The sequence below is a fragment of the Microtus oregoni genome, unplaced genomic scaffold (genome assembly GCF_018167655.1).
Source record: "Microtus oregoni isolate MIOR12 unplaced genomic scaffold, Mior012 000173F_ref0000288, whole genome shotgun sequence".
Taxonomy (NCBI): domain Eukaryota; kingdom Metazoa; phylum Chordata; class Mammalia; order Rodentia; family Cricetidae; genus Microtus; species Microtus oregoni.
Genome location: NW_024544829.1, coordinates 143,656 through 164,509, shown reverse-complemented (window position 1 = coordinate 164,509; position 20,854 = coordinate 143,656). Strand labels below are relative to the sequence as shown.

The 20,854-nt window shown below is 45.0% G+C and overlaps 1 protein-coding gene and 1 pseudogene across 2 annotated transcripts; both read right to left on the bottom strand.

The window, feature by feature from the left end:
* Positions 1–3,843: 3,843 nt before the first annotated feature.
* Positions 3,844–10,196, bottom strand: LOC121445310 (melanoma-associated antigen D1). Of its 2 annotated transcripts, none has more exons than XM_041647373.1 (13): positions 9,943–10,196; positions 9,320–9,393; positions 7,954–8,643; positions 6,755–7,423; positions 6,596–6,659; positions 6,344–6,423; positions 6,090–6,181; positions 5,745–5,824; positions 5,610–5,652; positions 5,357–5,419; positions 5,068–5,182; positions 4,254–4,639; positions 3,844–4,044 (listed from the first exon to the last, which is right to left on the bottom strand). In XM_041647373.1, exons 2-12 carry the CDS (start codon positions 9,362–9,364, stop codon positions 4,262–4,264), a joined length of 2,319 nt encoding a protein of 772 aa, XP_041503307.1. In that variant the 5' UTR covers positions 9,365–9,393; positions 9,943–10,196; the 3' UTR covers positions 3,844–4,044; positions 4,254–4,261. The 2 variants fall into 2 exon arrangements, with proteins under 2 accessions (XP_041503307.1, XP_041503308.1); XM_041647374.1 differs by having other exon boundaries at positions 8,491–8,643; positions 9,943–10,195.
* An 8,343-nt stretch (positions 10,197–18,539) lies between these two features.
* On the bottom strand, positions 18,540–19,306 carry LOC121445311 (annotated as a pseudogene).
* Between the last annotated feature and the right edge of the window lie 1,548 nt (positions 19,307–20,854).

Below are 20,854 nucleotides of genomic sequence, written 5' to 3'. Positions count from 1 at the left end.
TTGGGACTTTAACCCACGAGAACACTGTATTCTCATGTGTGGTGCTGTGACAGAGACAGAGAAAGCTGAGGCCAGGCCCCAGACTGAGCGACTATGTCGGTCCTTCCCTGTTTTCAGCCATTCTGCAACAGTCTCTCCAAACAGCTACCCAGACAACCCCTCCCAGGACTGTGCTTGCCACATGGTTTCCCTGTAGGTTTCTTATCCTGGATGTACACTGGCCAGAAATGGTCTTAGGACCTCAGCACAATAGCAAAGACAATTTGGAAATAGAGATGAGCAGATAGAAATTTAATTTTTCCTAATGGCATTATTTTCTTCATCTACTTTTATAGATGGGTAAATGAGGGTCAGAGAGGGCAAGACCCTTGGCTCAAAGTCATACCAACGGGCAAGGCAGAAGTAGTATTAATGACTCTCTTTTTCTTATCTTTATAAATAAAATAATTGCATCAGAAAGATGTCAGAGGATCCCAAAACTGGAGGGAGATTGGAGAAGGGAACTTCAGAACTGGAAAGGAGCAAACCAAAGAGGAACAGTTTGAGAAGACACTGCTCTGGGTATAAAATAACACAAACTATGGTTTTGTTCTTGTGCCAATCATTTAAGACTCCAAGGCCAAGCAAATATCTGGACAAGCCATTTCACAAAGACTACAGACTAGTTTTCTATTAATGCATGACAGATGTTCTCAGACTCAGCTAAAACAGCATCTAGTCCTCATTGCCCTACTTATTTGTGGGTCAGAAGTTCAGGAATGGTTTGGCTGGGTTCTCTGTTCAAGCGAGACTAAAAATCAAGACAAAATCAAGACGTTGGTAGGGCCTCTGGGTAAGGAACTAATTCCAGTTTCACTTTTTTTTTTGGCATTATTCTTGCCCCTGCTGCTGTAGATAACATACTATGTTTTATTCCCCTTTGATGGCCATCAGCCATGCAGGTTTTTGAACTCACAGAAGCTACGCATATCTTAAAAAACAAAACCAATAAAAACAAAACAAACAAAAAAACTTGTGCAGCTCTTTAAAGCCAGGCAGATTCCTTTAGTCCCAGCACTCAAAAGGTAGAGGCAGGTGGATTTCTATGAGTTTGAGGCCAGCCATGAACTCACAGAGAAACCCTGTCTTGAAAAGCAACAAACAAACAAACAAACAAAAAACAAAGAAACAAAATTCTATGCATCTCTCTCATCTTCAAATCCAGGAATGTAGAATTTCTTTCTGTGAAACAAATCTTTCTCATTTTTCAAATTTCTCTTAGCAAGAGTATAGACACACATGATATCTTACCTGGCTAGGCCTGCCCTCGTGCCCAGAACATTCTCTACATTCTCTTCCCTCCCTCCCTCCCTCCCTCCCTCCCTCCCTCCCTCCCTCCCTCCCTCCCTCCCTCCCTCCCTCCCTCCCTGTCTGTCTGTGTGCATCTCCATCTCTCCCTGACACACATGGATTTTTAAAAAAATATATTTTGAGACTAAGTTACAATTACATCCTGTTACAGAAAACATAAAAATAAGCCCATTAATATTGAAGGCTTTATTCAAGTCTTGCCAGCTGTACAACTGCACCAGGATTTTGTGAACAGAGAAGGAATAGAACCAAATCCAGTAGCCAATAGCATACATACATGCATACAGTCCCTGTGCCTGGAGCTAAAGGGGCCATCAGCAAACACTGGGGTTACTCTGCCGGTTCCAGGCCCCAGTGACACACTTTCAAACTCCTTTGTCAGGCTCCTTAGAACTTCCTGGCAGCCTCCACACCTCATCGTCCTCTGAATCAATCTTTGTAGGATGTGAGCACCCAGAAGAGCAGCCCAAGACTCATCTAGCATAGCTTAGAGGATCCATAGCCTTCTGTGATTTTTTTAATTAAAGATTTACTTTTATTTTATGTGTAGTGGTGTTTTGGCTGCGCATGTGACTGTGATGGTGTTGGTCCCTGGAAGTGGACTTAGAGAGAGTTGTGAGCTGCCGTGTGGGTGATGGGAATTAAACCAGGCTCTCTGGAAGCAGCAGCCAGTGCTCTTGAGTGCTGAGCCATCTTTCCAGCCACTTTCCTCTGTCAATTTCACATACATTAGATCACAGTCTTGGAGACAGCCAGGGTTTGGGAAGGTCTTCTTTCTGCCCCCATGCACAGATGACCTTCTGGAGCTGAGTGTACAGGTAGGGGAAGAGCTGCCTGACTTCACTGCGTCCTTGCAGGTGGGTCTGGAATCCTTTCCACATACCCTAAAGCTCATCTGAGCTCCCCTCCCTCTGGGGCAGATAGAATCTGGAGAGTGTGGATCTGGGCTGTGGGCAGGGATGAGGGTGGTTGTAGTAACTTCAGGGAAAACCTGTGATTATCTTGAGGGTTTAAGGACGTAAGTCGTGGGCTCCAGATGGCTGACGCTGCAAAGCCACAGCTATCTATCTACCTGGATGCGTAGGCTGGGAAGGCACAGCGCACAGCGCACCAGGCCTGAGGTAGGAGGGGTGCTCTGTCCCCAAACTGGCTGGGAACAAAGGGCACAGTGAAAGCATCCTCCCACATGGCCTGGCTGGCTCCAGTCCCACACATCCCGCTGTTTCGCATCAGCCAGTCCTCAGAAATGCTAAGTACCACAGCCCAGACTCAGAGTCTCAGGGCTGTTGCCATCCCTGCCAAACAGGTATCAGGCTGATTCTCCAGGCCTACCTGAGAAGAGGGCTGGGACCATGCCCAGCCGAAAAAAAAAAAAAAAAAAAAAAGCCTGAAGTAAGGCCAAGAGACAGCACAGGGATTAGAGCCCTACACTTCCTTCTAGCCCTGGACTCTCTTCTCAGCACGTGGGTATTAGCCAGGGATCTAAAGAAGCCATGGGCACTCTGTCTCTGACCATTTTTGAGGCCTTCCCAAATAAATTGTCTTTGTTTCTTTGCTCTTGCTCCCCCACCCCCTCCATTTTTCTGCCCCTGCCATGTTCGCATGCCCAAATACCGCAGTTTTTAAGTAAGTGATGGTCTAGGCCCGATTTTGTTCCTGGTGAGAAAACCTCATTAACTCAAGCAGGTCCACTCAGAGGTCAGAGTGGTTTTACTTCCTCAATCCGGGTTTTTTAACTCCTCTTTCTCCTTGAGAGACTATTTTCTAATTTTTTTTTTGAGATTCTAATTACATCATTTTCCCCTCCCCCCATATACCCTTTCTTGTTCTTTTCCGAACTCATGGCCTCCTTTTTTCATTAATTATTGTGAACACTTTTGAGGTCTCTTTCATAAACTCTTTGTGTCTGTGATGAAGGTCCCCAATCCCATGGCAACAGGGCATTGTGAAGAGTTTTGCATTTCCAGAGACGGTACAGGGGTGATCTATTAGCTCAGCCCTTTATGGGGAATGTGGCTATGGGTATTCTTACATCAGAGACTCTGGTACCTGGCCCACGGGGTTATTCCTATGCTCACCTTTTCCCTAGAGTTATGCCGCTTTCCACACGGACATAATAAACAACATCCTGGAATCCTAAACCTCTGACATCATCTTCTAGCCTCCACTCTCACCACCACTGGGTGTTTTATTCCTTCTGTCTTCTTAAATGGAATTGTTTTGACCACCACACCTTCCACTGCATTTCTTACACAGCAGCACTGCCCATCACACGCATTATTTATGCAATATTTACTGAATAAACAATTACACCAGTCCTTAGATCAAATACACACTTGTATTCACTCATTCCCTTCTTCAGTTCCCAATCCGTTAGTTGCATCTACCCACATTTCCATATATTGAAAGCTGATCTGCCCTTCAGGTTAGAGCCAATAAATAGGTTGATCCCTCTCTCTGGATATACACACAAAAAAGGAGCACATTTAATTCACTTTGCAATTTCAACATTTATTTCTGATACCAAAACTTGACAACACACAAGAAAAAAAAGTAATAGACAGAATAGCAAATAAATTTATCTTGCATGCCACTCAGTCAACAGGATGTGGCTCTCTAGATAGCTGGGTTCTGAAGGAGTCTGAGGCTTCAGCCTTACTCAGAGGGAAAACTACTGCAAATGATGAGCAGGATCTGTGAATAGAAGAAAAGGGGGAAATAATTCAATAAGCTGTACCAAATAATAAGGATCATATACACCAAATAAATAGCAGTTCTTTGTACTTCTTTTTTCTCCACCATGGCTTGTATATCACTACTAGATCAGGAATGTGACTACAATCCTCACTGACCATGTACTCCCCCAAGAATCCCATTTGCCTAATTCAGAGTGATTTACTTACTGGACATTTTACTCAACCCAGAAGAAGCCAATGGCACCGAAGTTGGTGGCGAAGTTGGCAGTAGCTGTACCACTGGGGCTGATAATGGGGCCAGTAAAGGCCTGAGGAAATCTGGAGCGGGCATTCTGGTGGTATCGGGCCCAGAAGGTAAAGGGGATTCTGGACCAAGGATCTCCAAAATCTCCTTCCTCATCCCAGGTCAGCAGCTCAAACTCGATATCATCCCAGCTCCAGGGCCCAGACACAGCCTCATCTCCGATTCCCATGCGGGTTCGTGCTTCAGCGCGGGCCTCTGCCTCAGCAGCAGCAGCATCCAGAGCATCCAAGGCTTCATCTGCAGCTTCCATGAACTGTGCGGTCCAGTCACGAGGGTCTCTCTTCTGAACCTGCGATGAGGAACATAGGAGTAGATTAGAATGCTGATTGCCAGGGGCTCAAGTGGGATGAGGAACAGGGACATATTCATTAAAGGGCATGAAGTTTTGTTAGATACAATGAGTAAGTTCTAGATATCTATTAGGCAGCAGAATGTCTTATAAGTTAATGACTACCACGTATTTTAAATTGCTAAGCTAGCTTCTTGTGTGTGTTCCTGTATGTGTGTGTGCACATACGTGTGCATGCATGGAGGCCAGAAGTCAACCTTGAGTGATGTTCCTTAGGTACCGTCCACCTTATTTGAGTCAGTGTTTCTCGACAAGTAGGCTCTCCATCTCCCCAGGACTGGACTGCAAACGTACACTACCACATGTGGCTTTTTTACACGGGTTCTGGGGACAGAACCCAATTAACCTATTATCAGTTCCTCCATTACCTCTGCAATGAATCTCAGCACTTTCATCTTGCTAGTCTCATGGTAGGAACGGAGGCCCCAGAGGAACTCATACTCAGGAGGGTTGCTGTTGGGCACTCGTCTGTAGTCCAGGTATCTGAAGTGGGAAAAAAAAGTCTGCGTTTATGGGCAGTCTATGAAAAAATACCTCATAAATCTGGATTTTGAAACTCTTTAATTCAAACAGAACTCATTTATACTCCAGACTCACTTCTAAACATAGTCAGGGTATCTATCCTTTAAGGATTCCTAGGCCAGTGCAATCACTTACTTTTGCTTCACAAACTCGTAAGTAAGAAGTTTTCTCAGATCACCAAGGAGGGGGTGTCTGACCCTGATGGTAAAAAAAGGAAACAACAATCAGAATTCAAGACTGTTTTCCCATCTATTCAAATAATGTAAACTTCCCCAAAGCACTCCCCCCACCCCCCTGCTGCCACAAGACCATCATGTAATGCAATCCTGGAACCACCCTCTGCTGCCAAAGGATAATTCAGACAGAAGATGAAAGAGCCTAATCATACCCAGGACGCAGTCCCATCTTGCGCAGTGCATCCCAAAGGACAGCTGTAACAGGAGGCAAGAGGAGAGATAAGGCACAGAAAGTGAGCGTGAGAATCAGGTTGTAGTAATCCCCAGCTGCAAGTCCAGCCACTCACCCTCACTGGCACGGTTGCCATTCATGAAGATAATGCCCAGAATCACCAAGAGGAGGCCAAGCTTGGGTGTATCTTTGGTCCTAGAGGACAGAAAGAATATATATATATATATATATATATATATATATATATATATATATATATGTACACACACACACACATATAGCCAGCAGCCATTTGCATGAAAACCCCAGCAAGCTTGCCAATTTAGCTTTTCCACTATTCCTCAGGGGAGATCATTATGCCCCCACTCTGCCCATGACCTTCTATGTGAATGAATACTGAAATTCTTAGGAAAAAAGCATCACTGAGAAAGGCCATATTCCACCTCCTTTCCCATCTTACGTTCCCAGTATGCCAGCCAGAGACTCAGGAGTACTGATGAGAATATACAGGTGCTCTTCTTTGTCAATTTCCTTCAGCTGAATTCCAAACTTCTACAGGGGCAAGAAAACAGATTATGAAATTACAGCAGTTAGCATAATCTTCACATAGGCAGGCAGTCACAGCCCCGTTAAGCCTTGCCCTAAACTTTCAGGTAGGAATCTCATAAAACTGACTTTCCCCATCATTCCAGTCTCTTAGATTTGACTTTTTACCTTCTCCAGGACAAAGCAGGCGCGTTCGATGATTTCTGGATAAACATCAGTGTATTCTCGGATGATATCCCTCAGCATTTCTGTAGGAGACAAGGGGAAGCCCTGGGACTGAGTGGGAGTACCGAGTAGCAGTCCCTTTGCCAGCCCTGGTGAGGGTAGCTGAGTCAGGATCTTCAAAGGTACAGACAGAAGCATCAGCTATGGAAGGGAAGGGATGGACGCCCTAAGAACTCAGGGATGGGCAGGACCTACCTGAGCGCTTGATGGGCACCTTCGTGTAGTCTTTAAGCATCAGGTACTTGACCAACTTATTTGCCTGGGGAGAAAGAAATAATTAAAATTATGCTTGCAGCAAACTTGGCTCATTACAAAGGGAAGGATAACAGCAAAAGACGAGAGTGCAGTGCTTACTCTTTCCTGAAGAAGGGCCACATCTCGGGGCTGTGGTGGACCCTGGTTCTGTGAGGCACGAGAGTTGGGGGAGGATCTCAGATTGGGCGAGGGTCGTAAGTTCTGCCAGTCAGGTGGAATTGGCCAGTCGGCAGGGATCCAGTCAGGTGGAAAAGGCCAATCAGTGGGAACTGCCCAGTCAGGAGGCAGTGACCAGTCATGGGGTAACTGCCAATCTGGAGGGCCTTGCCAATCTTGAGGGTTCTGCCAGCTTGGGGGAGCCTGCCAGGTGGGTGGGGACTGCCATCCAGCTGTATTCTGCCAGGCCATTGGGTTTGGCCAGACAATTGGACCAGGCCAGACAATGGGATTTGGCCAGATCACTGGATTCTGCCAGATCACTGGGTTAGGCCAGATCACTGGATTCTGCCATGTAACTGGGTTCTGCCAAGCTGATGCTGTCTGCCTAGCTGGGGGACTCTGACGTGCTGGTGGGGTCTGCCTGGTTGTCTGGTTTTGCCAGCCTGACGGGTTCTGCCAAGCCAGTGGGGTCTGCCACAGCACATTCTGGGGTGCGCCAGGTGGGTTCTGAGTGGTCACTTGAACTGGAGCAGACCTCCAGTTCCCTGAAGCCAGTGAGGCCCGTCTTTGATCCCCACTGCTGTTCTCCTCCACATTCAAGTTGTTAATCTGCATTGTAAGAGAAAAGAGAATTCCAGCTTCACTATTAATCCTGAGTCCTCCCAGTAGCTAACCTAGCTACTGAGGGGTCATTTTATGTTTCTTTTTCATTGTCTTTCACCTCCAAACCAGATCAAGGACAACCATAAAGGGGGGCCCAGAGCATCTCCTTTCCTATGTGACCACTGCTCCCACCCTGAATTTGAGTCTCATTTCTCCTTGACTGTGTTTTCTCTAGCAAATGTGGGACTCTTCAAGATCCAATGATAACTCAGTGTGAGCCTGCCTCTCTTAAGACCTCACCCATGGTGCGTACTGTCAAAATGTACAGGGGGTATGGTGATCCGTATGATCTGTGTCCTTGTATAGACTCACCATCAATCTGTAGCCAATCAGGGGTCAGGAATAAGCATTTACCTTCAACAGCCCCTACAGCTTAGCCCAAATACAGGTATATATGCCCTTTATTTTGTTTGGCGCAAAGGTACTTCAAAGAAAGGCGAGCACCCAGAGCAGAGTGAAGCTAGCAGGGATCTCACCTTGCGGGTCCTCTTGCCCCGAATTATAGTCCGGGACTCCACATTCTGAGCCTGGGAGCCATCTGCTGAGGTCTGTGCAGCTGCGCCATCAGTTTCAGAGATACCTGGGCTGGTCCCTATGTCAGCCATCTTGGCCTGGTTTACATTCTGGATCTGGGCATCAGCTGCAGAGACCTTAGTGGTACCATTCCAAGCCTTAGTAGCTTTCTTAGGCTGGTTGTTGGCCATCTCATTGGCACTGGGAGACTGAGAGAAATTGTACGCCGCACTGGGGCCTGCCTTAGTATTCTGGGCCTTAAAGGCCATTTCAGACTTTTTAGCTGCTGATTTGCCTGTGCTTGCTGCCTGGGAAAACTCAGAGGCAGCATTTGGACCTTTAGCGGTGCCATTCTGTGACTTAAAGGCTGCCTTAGACTGGTTCTTGGGCATCTCCTTGGCATGACGTGTCTGAGAGAAATCATTTGGACCCTTGGTATTCTGAGCTTTAAAGCCTGTCTTAGGCCTAGCAGCAGCTGTTGAAACCTCAGTATCAGCCACCTCATTGGCAGTTGGGGGCTGTGAACTCTGGGGACTAGCATTCTGCCCACTGGCAGCTGCCATGGCCTGGTTGGTGGGTGGAGCCTCGGAGATCTGGATGGCTTCCATCAAGGTCTGCACAAGCAAGGTGCCATCTTCGACAGGGGCCTCAGCCTGCAAATACAGGAGGGGGACATTTCAACCTCTGGGCTTTCTAAGCCAGATCAGAAGGAGGGGCACACGCAGCAGGGGAACTGTAGACAAGAGTCACAGTTCACCGATCTGGGGGCAGAGGAGGGTCAAAGGGGGCGGGGCGGGAACAAAACTTGGTTAAGGGTAGAGGGGGCAGGGCAAGGTGAGGGCAGCAGGGGCTTGTGAGGAGCGTGGTGCGACCACTGAACCCCATGCGTGTTTAGAGCCGGACTGCTTAGGCTTGCGGTGGGGAGCTCGAGACCTGGGAAGGAATGGAGGAGGATAAGCAGAGAGGGTGGAGGGGGAGTCTCGCTGCGTGGAGAAGGGGAGGGTGGAGGCGAGAGGTTGGGGGATGGGGCGATAGACGTCTCTACACGCGTCAGGGTTATGGAAAAAAAATGGTTCCTTACCCAACCCGCATTCTCTGGGCAGAATGCCCTGACTAACAGGGTCTCCCCTTTCTCTAAGCAGGGACCGATGGCTGAAAAGGGACGCCCCTCCCCCCCATTCGATAAACGCTAGAAATTTGAGAGCCAACGGAGTCTAGGCCGGAAGAAGGGCAAAAATCAGATCCTGGCATTTGCGCCACCTAAGGGGCCGGGGGTGGGCGTCATCTGTCAGCAGGGAAAATGGAGGAATGGGGACCGGGGAATCTCACCTGGAAGCCGCGGAGGCCTGCACCGCCGTCCGGATTCTGAGCCATAGCTCTAGTCTCGGTGGCAAGAGCAGAGCCTAGAGGGGTGTGGGAGAGGAACTAGGCATTATACTACAGAAGGAAAATACGCAGGACCAAATTGTGTGTGCGTGCGTGGTTTGATTCTGGGGGCGGGGGAGGTGCGGGGTACGGGGAGAAACAGGCCTAACTGGAGCGGGAAAAGTAAACGGCCGTCCCGATGGACAATCTAAAATTTCCAGACGCCGACAGCGAAAACGCTTCAAATCCGCGTTCCGGAATCCGTTAAGAGCTCCGAATGCGGTATTTTTCGGGGGGCGGGGGGGAGGAAGGGGAAAAATTCGCTTCTGGGAAGTTGAATTACGGTTTGGAATCAAAAGGCGTCGTGTAACGGATCAAGGTCGGGAAATCTGAGGATTCCGCGAAGGGATTGGATAAAGATTCAGAGAAGGAACGGGGATCTAAATAAAAAGGGATCGGGAGAGGGGCATGAATCGGGGCTCGAGCAGGAGGGGGTTTCTAAATCCAGGGTAACGGGATTGGGATAAAAGGATGGGGGAGGGGCGCCGCACCAGGGGGCAGATGCCCGCTCTGGGGGTTCATCTCACCTTGCCTCAGGCTCTAACCCCGGCCCCCTCGCTGCCTTCCTTCTTCACGACTCAGAGGATCAGGACTGCTGGGCTCGGCTCTCGGCAGCCGCACTCCGCACTCCGCACTCTCTCCGTGTCCAGGAGAAAATGCCAGCGCGGCAGCTCGAGCGACCCCGCCTCTTCGCCTAATATACCACCCACCGCCTCAGGACGGCTTGCGCCTGCGCACCAGAGAGCTGTCCAAATAAGAGTCCCGCTTGCTTTCCCAACAAAAGCTTCATCCCGAAGCCCTGTCGCGCATGTGCACTTGGAGGAGATCCCGCCTCTTTGCCAGCCGACTCTCCCACCGCCAACCAGGTTGACAGTGGACGGAGGAGGTTCCTCCCCTTTTTCTTACGCACCCACCCCTCCAACAGATGCGCAGCGCCTTTTGGTCCCACCCCCTGGCCCAGCACACCAGCCCCCTACCTTTCTCCGCAATGCGTCTCTCCTCAGTCCCTCCCTTTTTCCCCGAGGACTCTCTAGCCAGGTCCGCCACTGCCGCCCACCCGTCGCTCAGGGCCTCCTAGGGCGGCCTCTGCGGGGGGTCTCTTATTTCGACACGAGCCTAGGGCCTCCGCTGAGTTCACCCGCTTCGAAACGCACGAACATTAACGGCTTGGGTGGGGGTGGGGGGATGCTTTACAGGAGGCAGCGAAGCCAGTGGCGATCTATAGATTTCCTCAGGAAATTAGCTTTTCAATCTTGCCCTTTTTGCAGTTTTGCCATGGAAACGTTTCCTGAGGGGTGGGTCAGACCCGGGAAAGGCCGAGGGCCACGGGATCACCCCCCCCCCCCCCCCGCCCGGCGATCACAGCCCCCCGCCCCGCGATCACAGCCCTCCGCCCCCGCACCGAGCTTGTTTATCTCGAATGGCAGCCCTAGGAGAGGGATGCGGGGGTGGGGGGCAACATCCTCATTTTACAGCAGGTAGCTAAATCTTAAACCCACTGTCTCAGCCGGGGCACTGAGCTGGTAAAAAACAGAAAAGGCAAGATTTGCCACAGCACGGTGGTGCACACTGTTAATTTCAGCACTCGTGATTTAGGAAAGCCACGAGTTCCAGACCAAGCAGTACAACTCCGAGACTTTATCCAAACAACAAACATTCATGTGGGGCCTGGATTTTCCCGACAGCAGAATCTATATAGTATTCGTGCTGGTCTGAGAACTGAGGCACTCCTGAATTTTCCAGCGGAATGAAAAGCTTTCCTCTTCCCAATATGCGTTGCAAGTGGACAAGGCCTGTGTTCTAGAAGGCCGTAGTATGTGCAGGAACCCTTCAGGTTCCCGCTGTGCTCCTACTGTCAGGCACTTCCCAGGAGTGAGACCCCAGGAGTTGGTGCTTGCTGGAGCAGCCAGAGCGGTCAGGTGTGTCTGTCCTGTTCTTGCAGACTGAAGCTGGGCTGGGCTTTAGACTTTACTGGCTCGTCCATCTGTCCGTGGCTCCTTGAGCCCCTGAGAACATAGTCACTTTAGTGGATTTCTCTGAGCCTGGTTTACTCCCTACACAAAATAAGAATCACAGAAAGTGGGTCCTGTCCAAGGACATGGAACCTGCTGTGTTTCCAAGATGGCTGAAGGAACAAACGCAGAAAAAAATGACACCCAGATACGAAGTGACTCAAACGAAACGCATACGTTTCCCAAATCCAAGGCAGCTTTGAGCGCCTTTCCCATTTATCCTGGCGTCAGCTCCTGCAAGGAGCCTGCATATGAAAGAGGGCTAATGCTAGGAAGGACTGCAGCATTTAGTCCCAAGGGCCAACATCAATTCTGCCAGGCTGGATGACTTCCCTCATCTGTTGCATAGCAACCTCCTCTGTCAGCTGCCTGTTTTTCCTCAGCACTTCCTCTGTAAAGCGTCTGCAGTGGGACGTGATCAGACTCGGGAAAGGAGGGCTGAGGTGCCATTTTAGAGAGTATCTGCTTTCGTGTCTGTATCTTCAGTCATGACCCAGACTCTGACTTTTACACTCCTCTCCCACTGCCCCCTCCCTTCTCCAGCTGGATATCTCTTGATGGTCTCCAAATTATTACTCCCAAATTTATTCTCTTATGTTTTTCCTCCTCACCACTATTTCCTTTAATTATGCTCTTTTTGCCCTATTAGAATGGAGGCTTCTTTAGGAACATGGACTGTTGTCTGTTTTATTCATTGTTGAATCCTCAGCGTGAAGAACAATGCCTAGTCCATTTTGTATTTTCAATAAATGATTGTTTGATGAATGAATGAATGTATCTACCACACTGCTAAAAGCAGAGACTTGAAAGGAATTTTTGCTTGATAAATTCACTTATTTTTTTGTCATTCACAGACACATTATACATCCTCATTACAGGAATAGTTTATATATCATTAAATATTGAAACACTATTAAATGCTATAGAAGTTAAGTAATCATTTGCTAATTTTCACTGCCTTGAGCCACTGGCTAAGGTTTTTATGCCACCTTTCATATAGCATTTTAAGTACACACACAGCTCTTCTTGCATTAATAGGATGATATTCATGTGGAAAATATTTTTGAGTCACACTCTTTTGCTTAATACTTCACATTCTTTCCGTTCTGTGAGAGGTACATTGTTAACATGATCTTTCTATCTTTCCTTGATCAAAGATTCTTGTTTTGATCATTTGACAAGAGCTAAGAGCATATGTAATTTTTTGCATCTGATTTACTTATCAAAAATCTAACTCTGAGTCAATCTTCAAAAAAATTAACATTCATTTTTGTTTATGCTTGTTCATGTTGTAACACGGATCCCGGTGTTAACTGAGCCCACTTTGCGGAACAGGCAAAGGACTGACTGTTCAGGAAAGACAAAAGACTCCAATGCAGGTAAAGACTTTACCAAAGACAGCTAGCCGGCTTTCAGGCTCCTTCTGTGGGACTCAGACGAGAAATGAGGAGGTGGGAGCCTGAGGGGCGGGGTAGGACTCTGTTGTCCAGATGTTCGTCCCTAAGCAAGCCTGTCTTTCTAACTTTCCCTCAAAGTGTCTGTGGGTTTGTCCCTCTGCGTGGACGCCGCCTATGTGCTGGCTTCTGGATGGACTCCCTGGAGCTAGAGTTATATAGGTGGTTGTGTGCCACCTGGTGTGGGTGCTGGGAACTGAACTCAATAGATTCCAACTGCTGGCCCGTCTCTAGCCCCTAATTTCTTTTCTTTTCCTTTTTTTAACGTTTCTGTGTGTAAACAGATTTCCATTCCTTTGAGTTAAATGTCCAACAGTGCAATTTTCTGGGTCTTCTAGTGTGTGTTAGTTTTACAAGGAAACTACAGATCTTTCCATTTTACATTCATTAACCACACAGGAGTGGTCCAGTTTCCACAACTCTTTGGTGGTATCTGTAGTCGGAAGTTTTAGCAATAGTGTGTAGCAATAGTTCACCATGATTTTAATGGATATTTATCTGATGGTTAACCATATTGAATATTTTTGTGAGATAATTTCACACCCATATCTCATTTCTAATAAAATGTTTATTTTATCCATTTTCTAATTGGATTGTTTTATTGCTTTTATAAAATATGCTGGATCTTGGTAAGAGCACTGCCATGCAAGCATGATAATTTGAGTTAAAATCTCTAGCACACATGTAAAAAGCTGTATGTAGCTATGCACATCTGTTATTCAGATGGAGACAGGAGGATTGCTGGATCTTCCTGTCTGTAGGTTTACTGAAAGACTTTGCAGGAAGCACCTGGCATTGTTGGCTTCTGTGAGCGCATGGATGTATGTTCCTACACACTAATGAACACATATACTACACACATTTGCCATGCTTACATGCACACACATATACACACATACAAAGAAGTAATGAGCTAATTAATCTTTAAGGTTGAATATTGACTTTTTTCCAGTTTATTAATGAGTTGTCAGATATGTGGTTTCCATTTTTCTGTTTATAGCTTATCCTAGCCTCATTTAAAAAACTATTTTCTTTCTTCCTTCCCTTCCCTTCCTCCCTCCGTCCCTCCCTCCATCCCTTCCTTCTTTCTTTCTTTCTTTCCCTTCCTTTCCCTTCCCTTCTCCTTCCTTCCTTCCTTCCTTCCTTCCTTCCTTCCTTCCTTCCTTCCTTCCTTCCTTCCTTCCTTCCTTCCTTCCTTCCTTCCTTCCTTCCTTCCTTTCTTGTGTGTGAAGGTGCCTATGGGTGCTGGAAGAGGATTTCTGGTCCCTTGAAGCCGTATTCACAGATGGCTCAATGGGTGATGGGAACCAACCTGATTCAGCTGGAAGAGCAGCAAGCACTAACTGCCGAGCAATCTCTTCAGCCCCCTCTTTTTATTCTTATAGTAGAGTCTTTTGCAAAGCAAAAATTTGAATCTCGTGGAAGTCCAATTTGTTGATTATTTTTAAAGGATTGTAGTTTATAATTCCGGTATTCAAGAGGTGAGATTAGAGAAGTGTAAATTCAAGACTAGCTACATGGCGAGACTGTGACTCAAACGAACACATAAAAACAAGCGAAAGATGGGTGTTTTATGTCATTTCTAAGAGCTCTTCAACAATATCGAGGGTAGGAAGAATTTTTCCTCTTATCTTCCAGAAGTCTTCCAGTTTTAATTATAATGCTTGTCAGCCATTAAGCAAAGGTCCATCCACCTCCTAAAGGTTCCCTAACCTTCCCAAATAGCGCCACCAACTGGGGACCAAGTACACAAGCACAGATGCCTATAGGAGACAGCACAGGATCTCGTCTCAAGTTTTGTTTGAGGTATGAAGTTTAGGTTGAGGTTTGTTTTTCCCTTAGCTTGGGGGGAAGTTAGAGCTATAGTTGGCCGATAAACCACAACACAGTTTTATTTAAGGATATTTTCTATTGCCTTGGTTTTACAGTTTGTCAAAAATCAATTGGCTTTATTGATGTGAAGCTATGTCTATGTCCTCCATCCTATGCCATTGTTCTGTGTTTACTCAAAGTAGAATAATTTCTCTCAGTCTATTTTTCTTCTTTCCCCAAATTATCCTATTATTCTATCCTTTTATCTTTTTGCATATTTTGGAAAAATATTGTCAATATATAAAAACCATCTTGCTTGACTTTTGATAGAAATTTCACTCAAACTGTGTATAAATTTACATAAAATTAATATTTATTTACTTATTCAGCACTTCTAATCTGTAACCCAGTATGTTACTTCATTTACTATGTTCTCCTTTCATTTCTATATGAAGATTTCGTGGGGGGTATTACTATAGAAGTCCTGTACATATTGTTAATTGACACATATATTTCACATTTTAGTCACTATAAATACTATTCTATCATTAATTTTGGTTTCCATGAGTTCATTGCACACACACACACACTTTTTAGTGTTAACATGAATGAAGGAGGCAAAGTGCTATGCTTATTTACTGTTCACATTATTTATTTATTTAGATTTTTCTAGACAGAGTTTCTTTGTGTAGCTCTACCTGTCCTGAAACTAGTTCTGTACACCAGGCTGACCTCAAATTCAGAAATCTGCCTGCCTGTGCATCCCAAGTGCTGGAACTAAAGGAGTGCATTACCTTGCCCAGTTTAATACTCGATAGCTATATCAAATGCATTTGGGCAGTGCTTTAAATAAATATCAGTGAACACTCTACTAGTAAGTAAAGGTTACCAGAAGACGCGAAGAGAAGAAACCTGCAAGCAGAACCTCAATGCACAAAGTTGGGATGCAATTTTTCTATCTTACTAGACATTTTATAAAACAGACTCCATCTTCCATATGTCCATGAAATAAATAAATCATCTATCTATCTATCTATCTATCTATCTATCTATCTATCTATCTATCTTCTATCCATTCATCCTCAGATATTTGTAATATGATTAAAGACCATTAGTGTTCTCACTATGAAAATTAAAACCTATGACCCACTTAATTTGAGAAAAATGAAACATTAATTTTTAATAAATGTGTAGGTGAATTCAGAAAAGTAATCACAGACTCAAACATATAACATGTCTAGATTTAATTTTATGACCAGAAAACGTCTGAAAATATGGAAGGAATTTTTCTTTTTTAATTGAAAATAGATTTGTTTTCATACAATATATTCCGATTCTGGTTTCCCTCCCCCAGCATCTCTCAGACCCTCCCCATCTGCTCACCCATCCAAATTCACAAACTCTCTCTCTCGTTCTCTCTTTAGAAAACAAGCAAGCATCTAAAAAATAAGACAAAATAAAAAGGAACAAATCAGAATAGGACAAAACGAACAGAAAGAAGAGAGACATGGTATGATAAACAAACATAGAGACAGAGCCACATACATTTACATACTCAGAAATCCCATAAAAGGGGCTGGAGAGATGGCTCAGTGGGTAAGAGCACTGACTGCTCTTCCAGAGGACCTGGGTTCAATTCCCAGCACCCACATGGCAGCTCACAACTGTCTGTAACTTTAATATTTCACCGTAACATAGCATACAAACAGGCAAAATACCAATACATATAAAAAATAAATAAAAAAGAAATCCCATAAAAACACAAAACAGAAAGCCATAATATATATGCAAAATACCTGTAAAGAAAAAAATGCCCAGAGAATGCACTATGAGTCAAAAAAAAAAAAACCCAAAACAAAGAAAACAACAACAACAACAACAAAAAAAAAAAACCTTAAAAATATCATTAAATTTGTTTTGTGTTGGTTATCTACTATTAGACATGGGGTCTGCCCTTAAGTGTGGTCTATATGCCCAATTAGACTCCACCGGAGAAAGCGAAGTTTTCCTTTGGGAGTGGTTATCTGGAGATAGTTTCTGGGTTAGGGATGGCTGTTTGTGTCCGCTTCCCCTCAATCATCCAATTCAATCATCACATACATGCATACAAACACACACAATTTTAAGTAATAGACGTCATTCAAGACTTGTTATTATCACAACAGTCTATTACAATTATTTTCACATAGCATTTTTTTGTGCCAAATTCCTTTTTCTAAGGAACTCAGAAAAGTATATTTAGGGACTAAAGCATTTATAATTAGACTTGTTTATAAATTCTTTATTTGGAAAATGTAAACCATTACATTCTTTTCTACTATTATTTTTCCATTGTTTTTTTAATACATATTAATTCTTTTCCTGGAAGCTATTCAGAAATGTGTAATTAACATCTAAAATTATGTGTTCTTTCCCAGTAATTTACCTTTGAGAACTATGCGGTGGAAACTCACTTATACCCCAACTTTGTGCACTGAGGTTATTCAGGCTTTCTCCTTGTATCTTCTCATAACCTTTTTTGTTTGTTTTGTTTTGTTTTCTTGTTTTTTGAGACAGGGTTTTTCTGTGTAGCTTTGCTGCCTGTCCTGGAACTAGCTCTTGTAGACCAGGCTGGTCTCATACTCACAGAGATCCACCTGCCTCCGCCCCCCAAGTGCTGGGATTAAAGGCGTGTGTCACCACCACCCGCTTTCTTCTCATAACCTTTGTTAATTAGTGTAATGTTCACTGATGTTTAAGTCACTACCCAAAGGCATTTGATATAATTATAAAATGCATCAGATAATATAAATCATAAATAACACTTTACTTGCTTTCTTATTCACATTGGCACAGAAATTACATATATTATATAATATTATATAATTAATATACAAATATATGAGTATAAAGTATATATTTAATATATTATATAAAATTATATTACTTTATTCTACAAATTTATCGCTAATATATATTACATTAAATATGTAAATAAATAATATATATTAGCAATGAACTTGTAGAAACCAAATTAATGATAAAATAATATCTATAATGACCAAGGTGACTCAGGATGTTTCTAAAAACAGACACAGACTTTTTTTTTGAGGTCGATCGATCTGCTGACTATATTGACAAGATACTGATTGGTTACATGTTGAAGAAAACATACAATACAAAATACAGAAAAAGTTGGTTCCATCCCCTCCCACTCCTCCCCTTGCCCCCCCCCCCCAAATACTCATTATCGTGATTTGGTCAGAACAGGGCTCAGAGCCAGAGGTCAGGGTGACCAAGGGTGGAGGGGTCCTGGGCCATGGTGTGTGGCTGTCACAAATGATGCTTAAGTAATGCTGCGGTTTCTCTCCCAGTTGGGAGTCAGATGGGGAGGGGCTGCAGCCTGAGGACAGCCAGCTGAGGGAAGTGCCGCCTGTCCCTTCCCCAGCCCAGGGCCTATCCACTGTCCTGGGACCAAGACCACTCCCAGCAAGGTAGGATGTGGGTGCTCTTGCTGAGTCTGCTCTCCAGCAAGAAGGAAAGAAAGGGTAACTGCTCCAACCTCTGTCCCCACAGACCAGGGGCTCAGGAGCGTAGCTACTACCAGCAAAGAGCAAGAGAGAGAGAGCAGCAGAAAGGGGACTGGGAAGAGCAGAAGATCATATATATTTAAAAAGTGACTTAAGACTTGAAATTGAATTAGTATTCGTACAGAAAGGTGCAGGTGGAATAACTCCCTTCGGCCTAGGATCAAAGTTATGCAAAGAATTCATGATGGACCCCTGCCCTGCCCCCAGTGGTGGCTTGAGTCGTTAAGTGCGGATTGGTTAGAGTGGATTCCAGTCGGGTCATTCTGGTGGAGGAGTGGGGGCAGTGGCAGGCAAGGGGGCTCAGTTGCTGCAGCACTGGCTTCGGCTGGCTGGACTGCTTTCCTGCAGATCCACACCTCTGTTCCGGCCTGGAGCACCAGCTACATTCTGGGGCTCGTTCTTGGGAAGCTTCTTAGCTATTGCCATGAAAATTTCATTCACGTTCATTGCAGTTTTCGCTGATGTCTCCATGAACAGCAAACTGTTGTCATCCGCATAGGCTTGTGCTTCCTGAAACTCCACGCTCTCTTGCTGGCCAGGTCTGCCTTGTTACCTGCGAGTGCAATGACGATGTTGGGGCTGGCCTGCCTCTGTAACTCCTTCACCCAGTTCTTAGCCCGTGCAAATATATCTGTGTTGGTGATGTCATAGACCACAATGGCTGCTTGAGCCCCCCCGATAGTACATGGGGGCCAGGCTGTGATATCGCTCCTGTCCAGCTGTGTCCCAGATCTCAAACTTGACCGTTGTATCGTCTAAGCAGACAGTCTGTGTGAGGAAAGCCGCTCCAATGTGCTCTCCTGATACTCGTGGAATTGTCCCTTGACAAAGCAGAGAACAAGGCTGGATTTGCCCACTGCAGACTTCCCCAAGAGGACCAACTTAAACTGACAGATCTTGTTGCCAGCAGCTGGTCCATTGGGTCGTGCTGCACCTCCCCGACCAGCCATGGCCCGATGATGCTAGGTAGCAGTACCAATGAGCATGGGGGTAGGGCCGGTGCTATGCAAAGAGGCACTTAAGGGGATGGAGGCCTTCAAGGCGGCTCCGGAGCGGCAGCGTTACTTGGGCAGGGGCTCCTACAGACTCCGCTCCTTTCCCTCCTGGCGGTGTCCCAGGCTCTGGCCTCCACTTCCGCCTTTCCCAGACACAGACTTTTATTGAAATACTAAGAAAACACATTTCCAGTAAAATATTGAAAGGATTTTTTTAGAGTTTCCTCAGAATTTTTGTTTAAACCACATATCTTTTTTGTTTTTGTTTTTTCAAGATTTATTTTTCATTGTTTTATTGAGCTATATATTTTTCTCTGCTCCCCTCCCTTCCTCCCCATTTCCTTTCCACTCTCTCCCATGGTCCCCACACTCCCAATTTACTCAGGAGATCTTGTCTTTTACTATTTCCCATGTAGATTAGATCTATGTGTGTGTTTCTTAGGGTCCTCATTGTTGTCTAGCTTTTCTGGGATTGTGATTTGTAGGCAGTCTTTTCTTTACTTTATGTCTAAAAGCCACTTATGAGTGAGTACATACTATATTTGTCTTTCTGGGTCTGGGTACCTCAGTCAATATGATGTTTTCTAGATCCATCCATTTGCCTGCAAATTTCGAGATGCCATTGTTTTTTTTTCCTCTGAGTAGTACTCCAATGTGTAAATGCACCACCTTTTCTTTATCCATTCTTTGGTTGAGGGACATTTATATTGTTTCCAGGTTCTGGCTATGACAAACAATGCTGCTATGAACATAGTTGAGCACATGGTCTTGTGGTATGATTAAGCATCCTTTGCGTATATACCCAAAAGTGGTATTGCTGGATCTTGAGGAAGGTTGTTTCCTAATTTTCTGAGACATCACCATACTGATATCCAAAAGGGCTGTACCAGTTTGCACTCCCACCAGCAATGGAGGGGTGTTCCCTTTACCCCACATCCTCTCCAGCATAAGTTGTCATCAGTGTTTTTGATTTTGATCATACTGACAGGTGTAAGATGGAACCTCAGAATTGTTTTGATTTGCATTTCTCTGATGACTAAGGATGTTGAGCATTTCTTTAAGTGTCTTTCAGTCATTCTAAATTTGTCTGTTGAGAGTTCTCTGTTTAGGTTTATACCACATTTTTATTGGATTATGTGTTCTTTTGGTATCCAATTTCTTGAGTTCTTTGTATATTTTGGAGATCAGCCCTCTGTCTGATGTAGGGTTGGTAAAGATCTTTTCCCATTCTGTAGGCTGACATTTTGTCTTGTTGACCATGCCCTTTGCTTTACAGAAGCTTCTCAGTTTCAGGAGGTCCCATTTATTAATTGTTGCTCTCAGTTTTTGTGCTACTGGGGTTCTATTTAGGAAGTGGTCTCCTGTGCCAATGCATTCAAGTGTACTTCCCACTTTCTCTTCCATAAGGTTCAGTGTGGTTGGTTTTATGTTGAGGTCTTTGATCCATTTGAACTTGAGTTATATGCATGGTGATAGATATGGGCCTATTTTCATTCTTCTACATGTTGATATCCAGTTTTGCCAGCACCATTTGTTGAACATGCTTTCTTTTTTCCATTTTATATTCTTTGTCAAAAATCAGGTGTTCGTAGGTGTG

Bases quoted from the DNA above. Each gene is read 5' to 3' on its own strand.
- LOC121445310 (XM_041647373.1), bottom strand. From the start codon at position 9,364: ATGGCTCAGAATCCGGACGGCGGTGCAGGCCTCCGCGGCTTCCAG. The intron at 6,660-6,754 runs GTAAGCACTGCA...CTTTCTCCCCAG, and splicing joins TGGCCCTTCTTCAGGAAAGA to GCAAATAAGTTGGTCAAGTA. The intron at 6,424-6,595 runs GTAGGTCCTGCC...TGTCTCCTACAG, and splicing joins GGTGCCCATCAAGCGCTCAG to AAATGCTGAGGGATATCATC.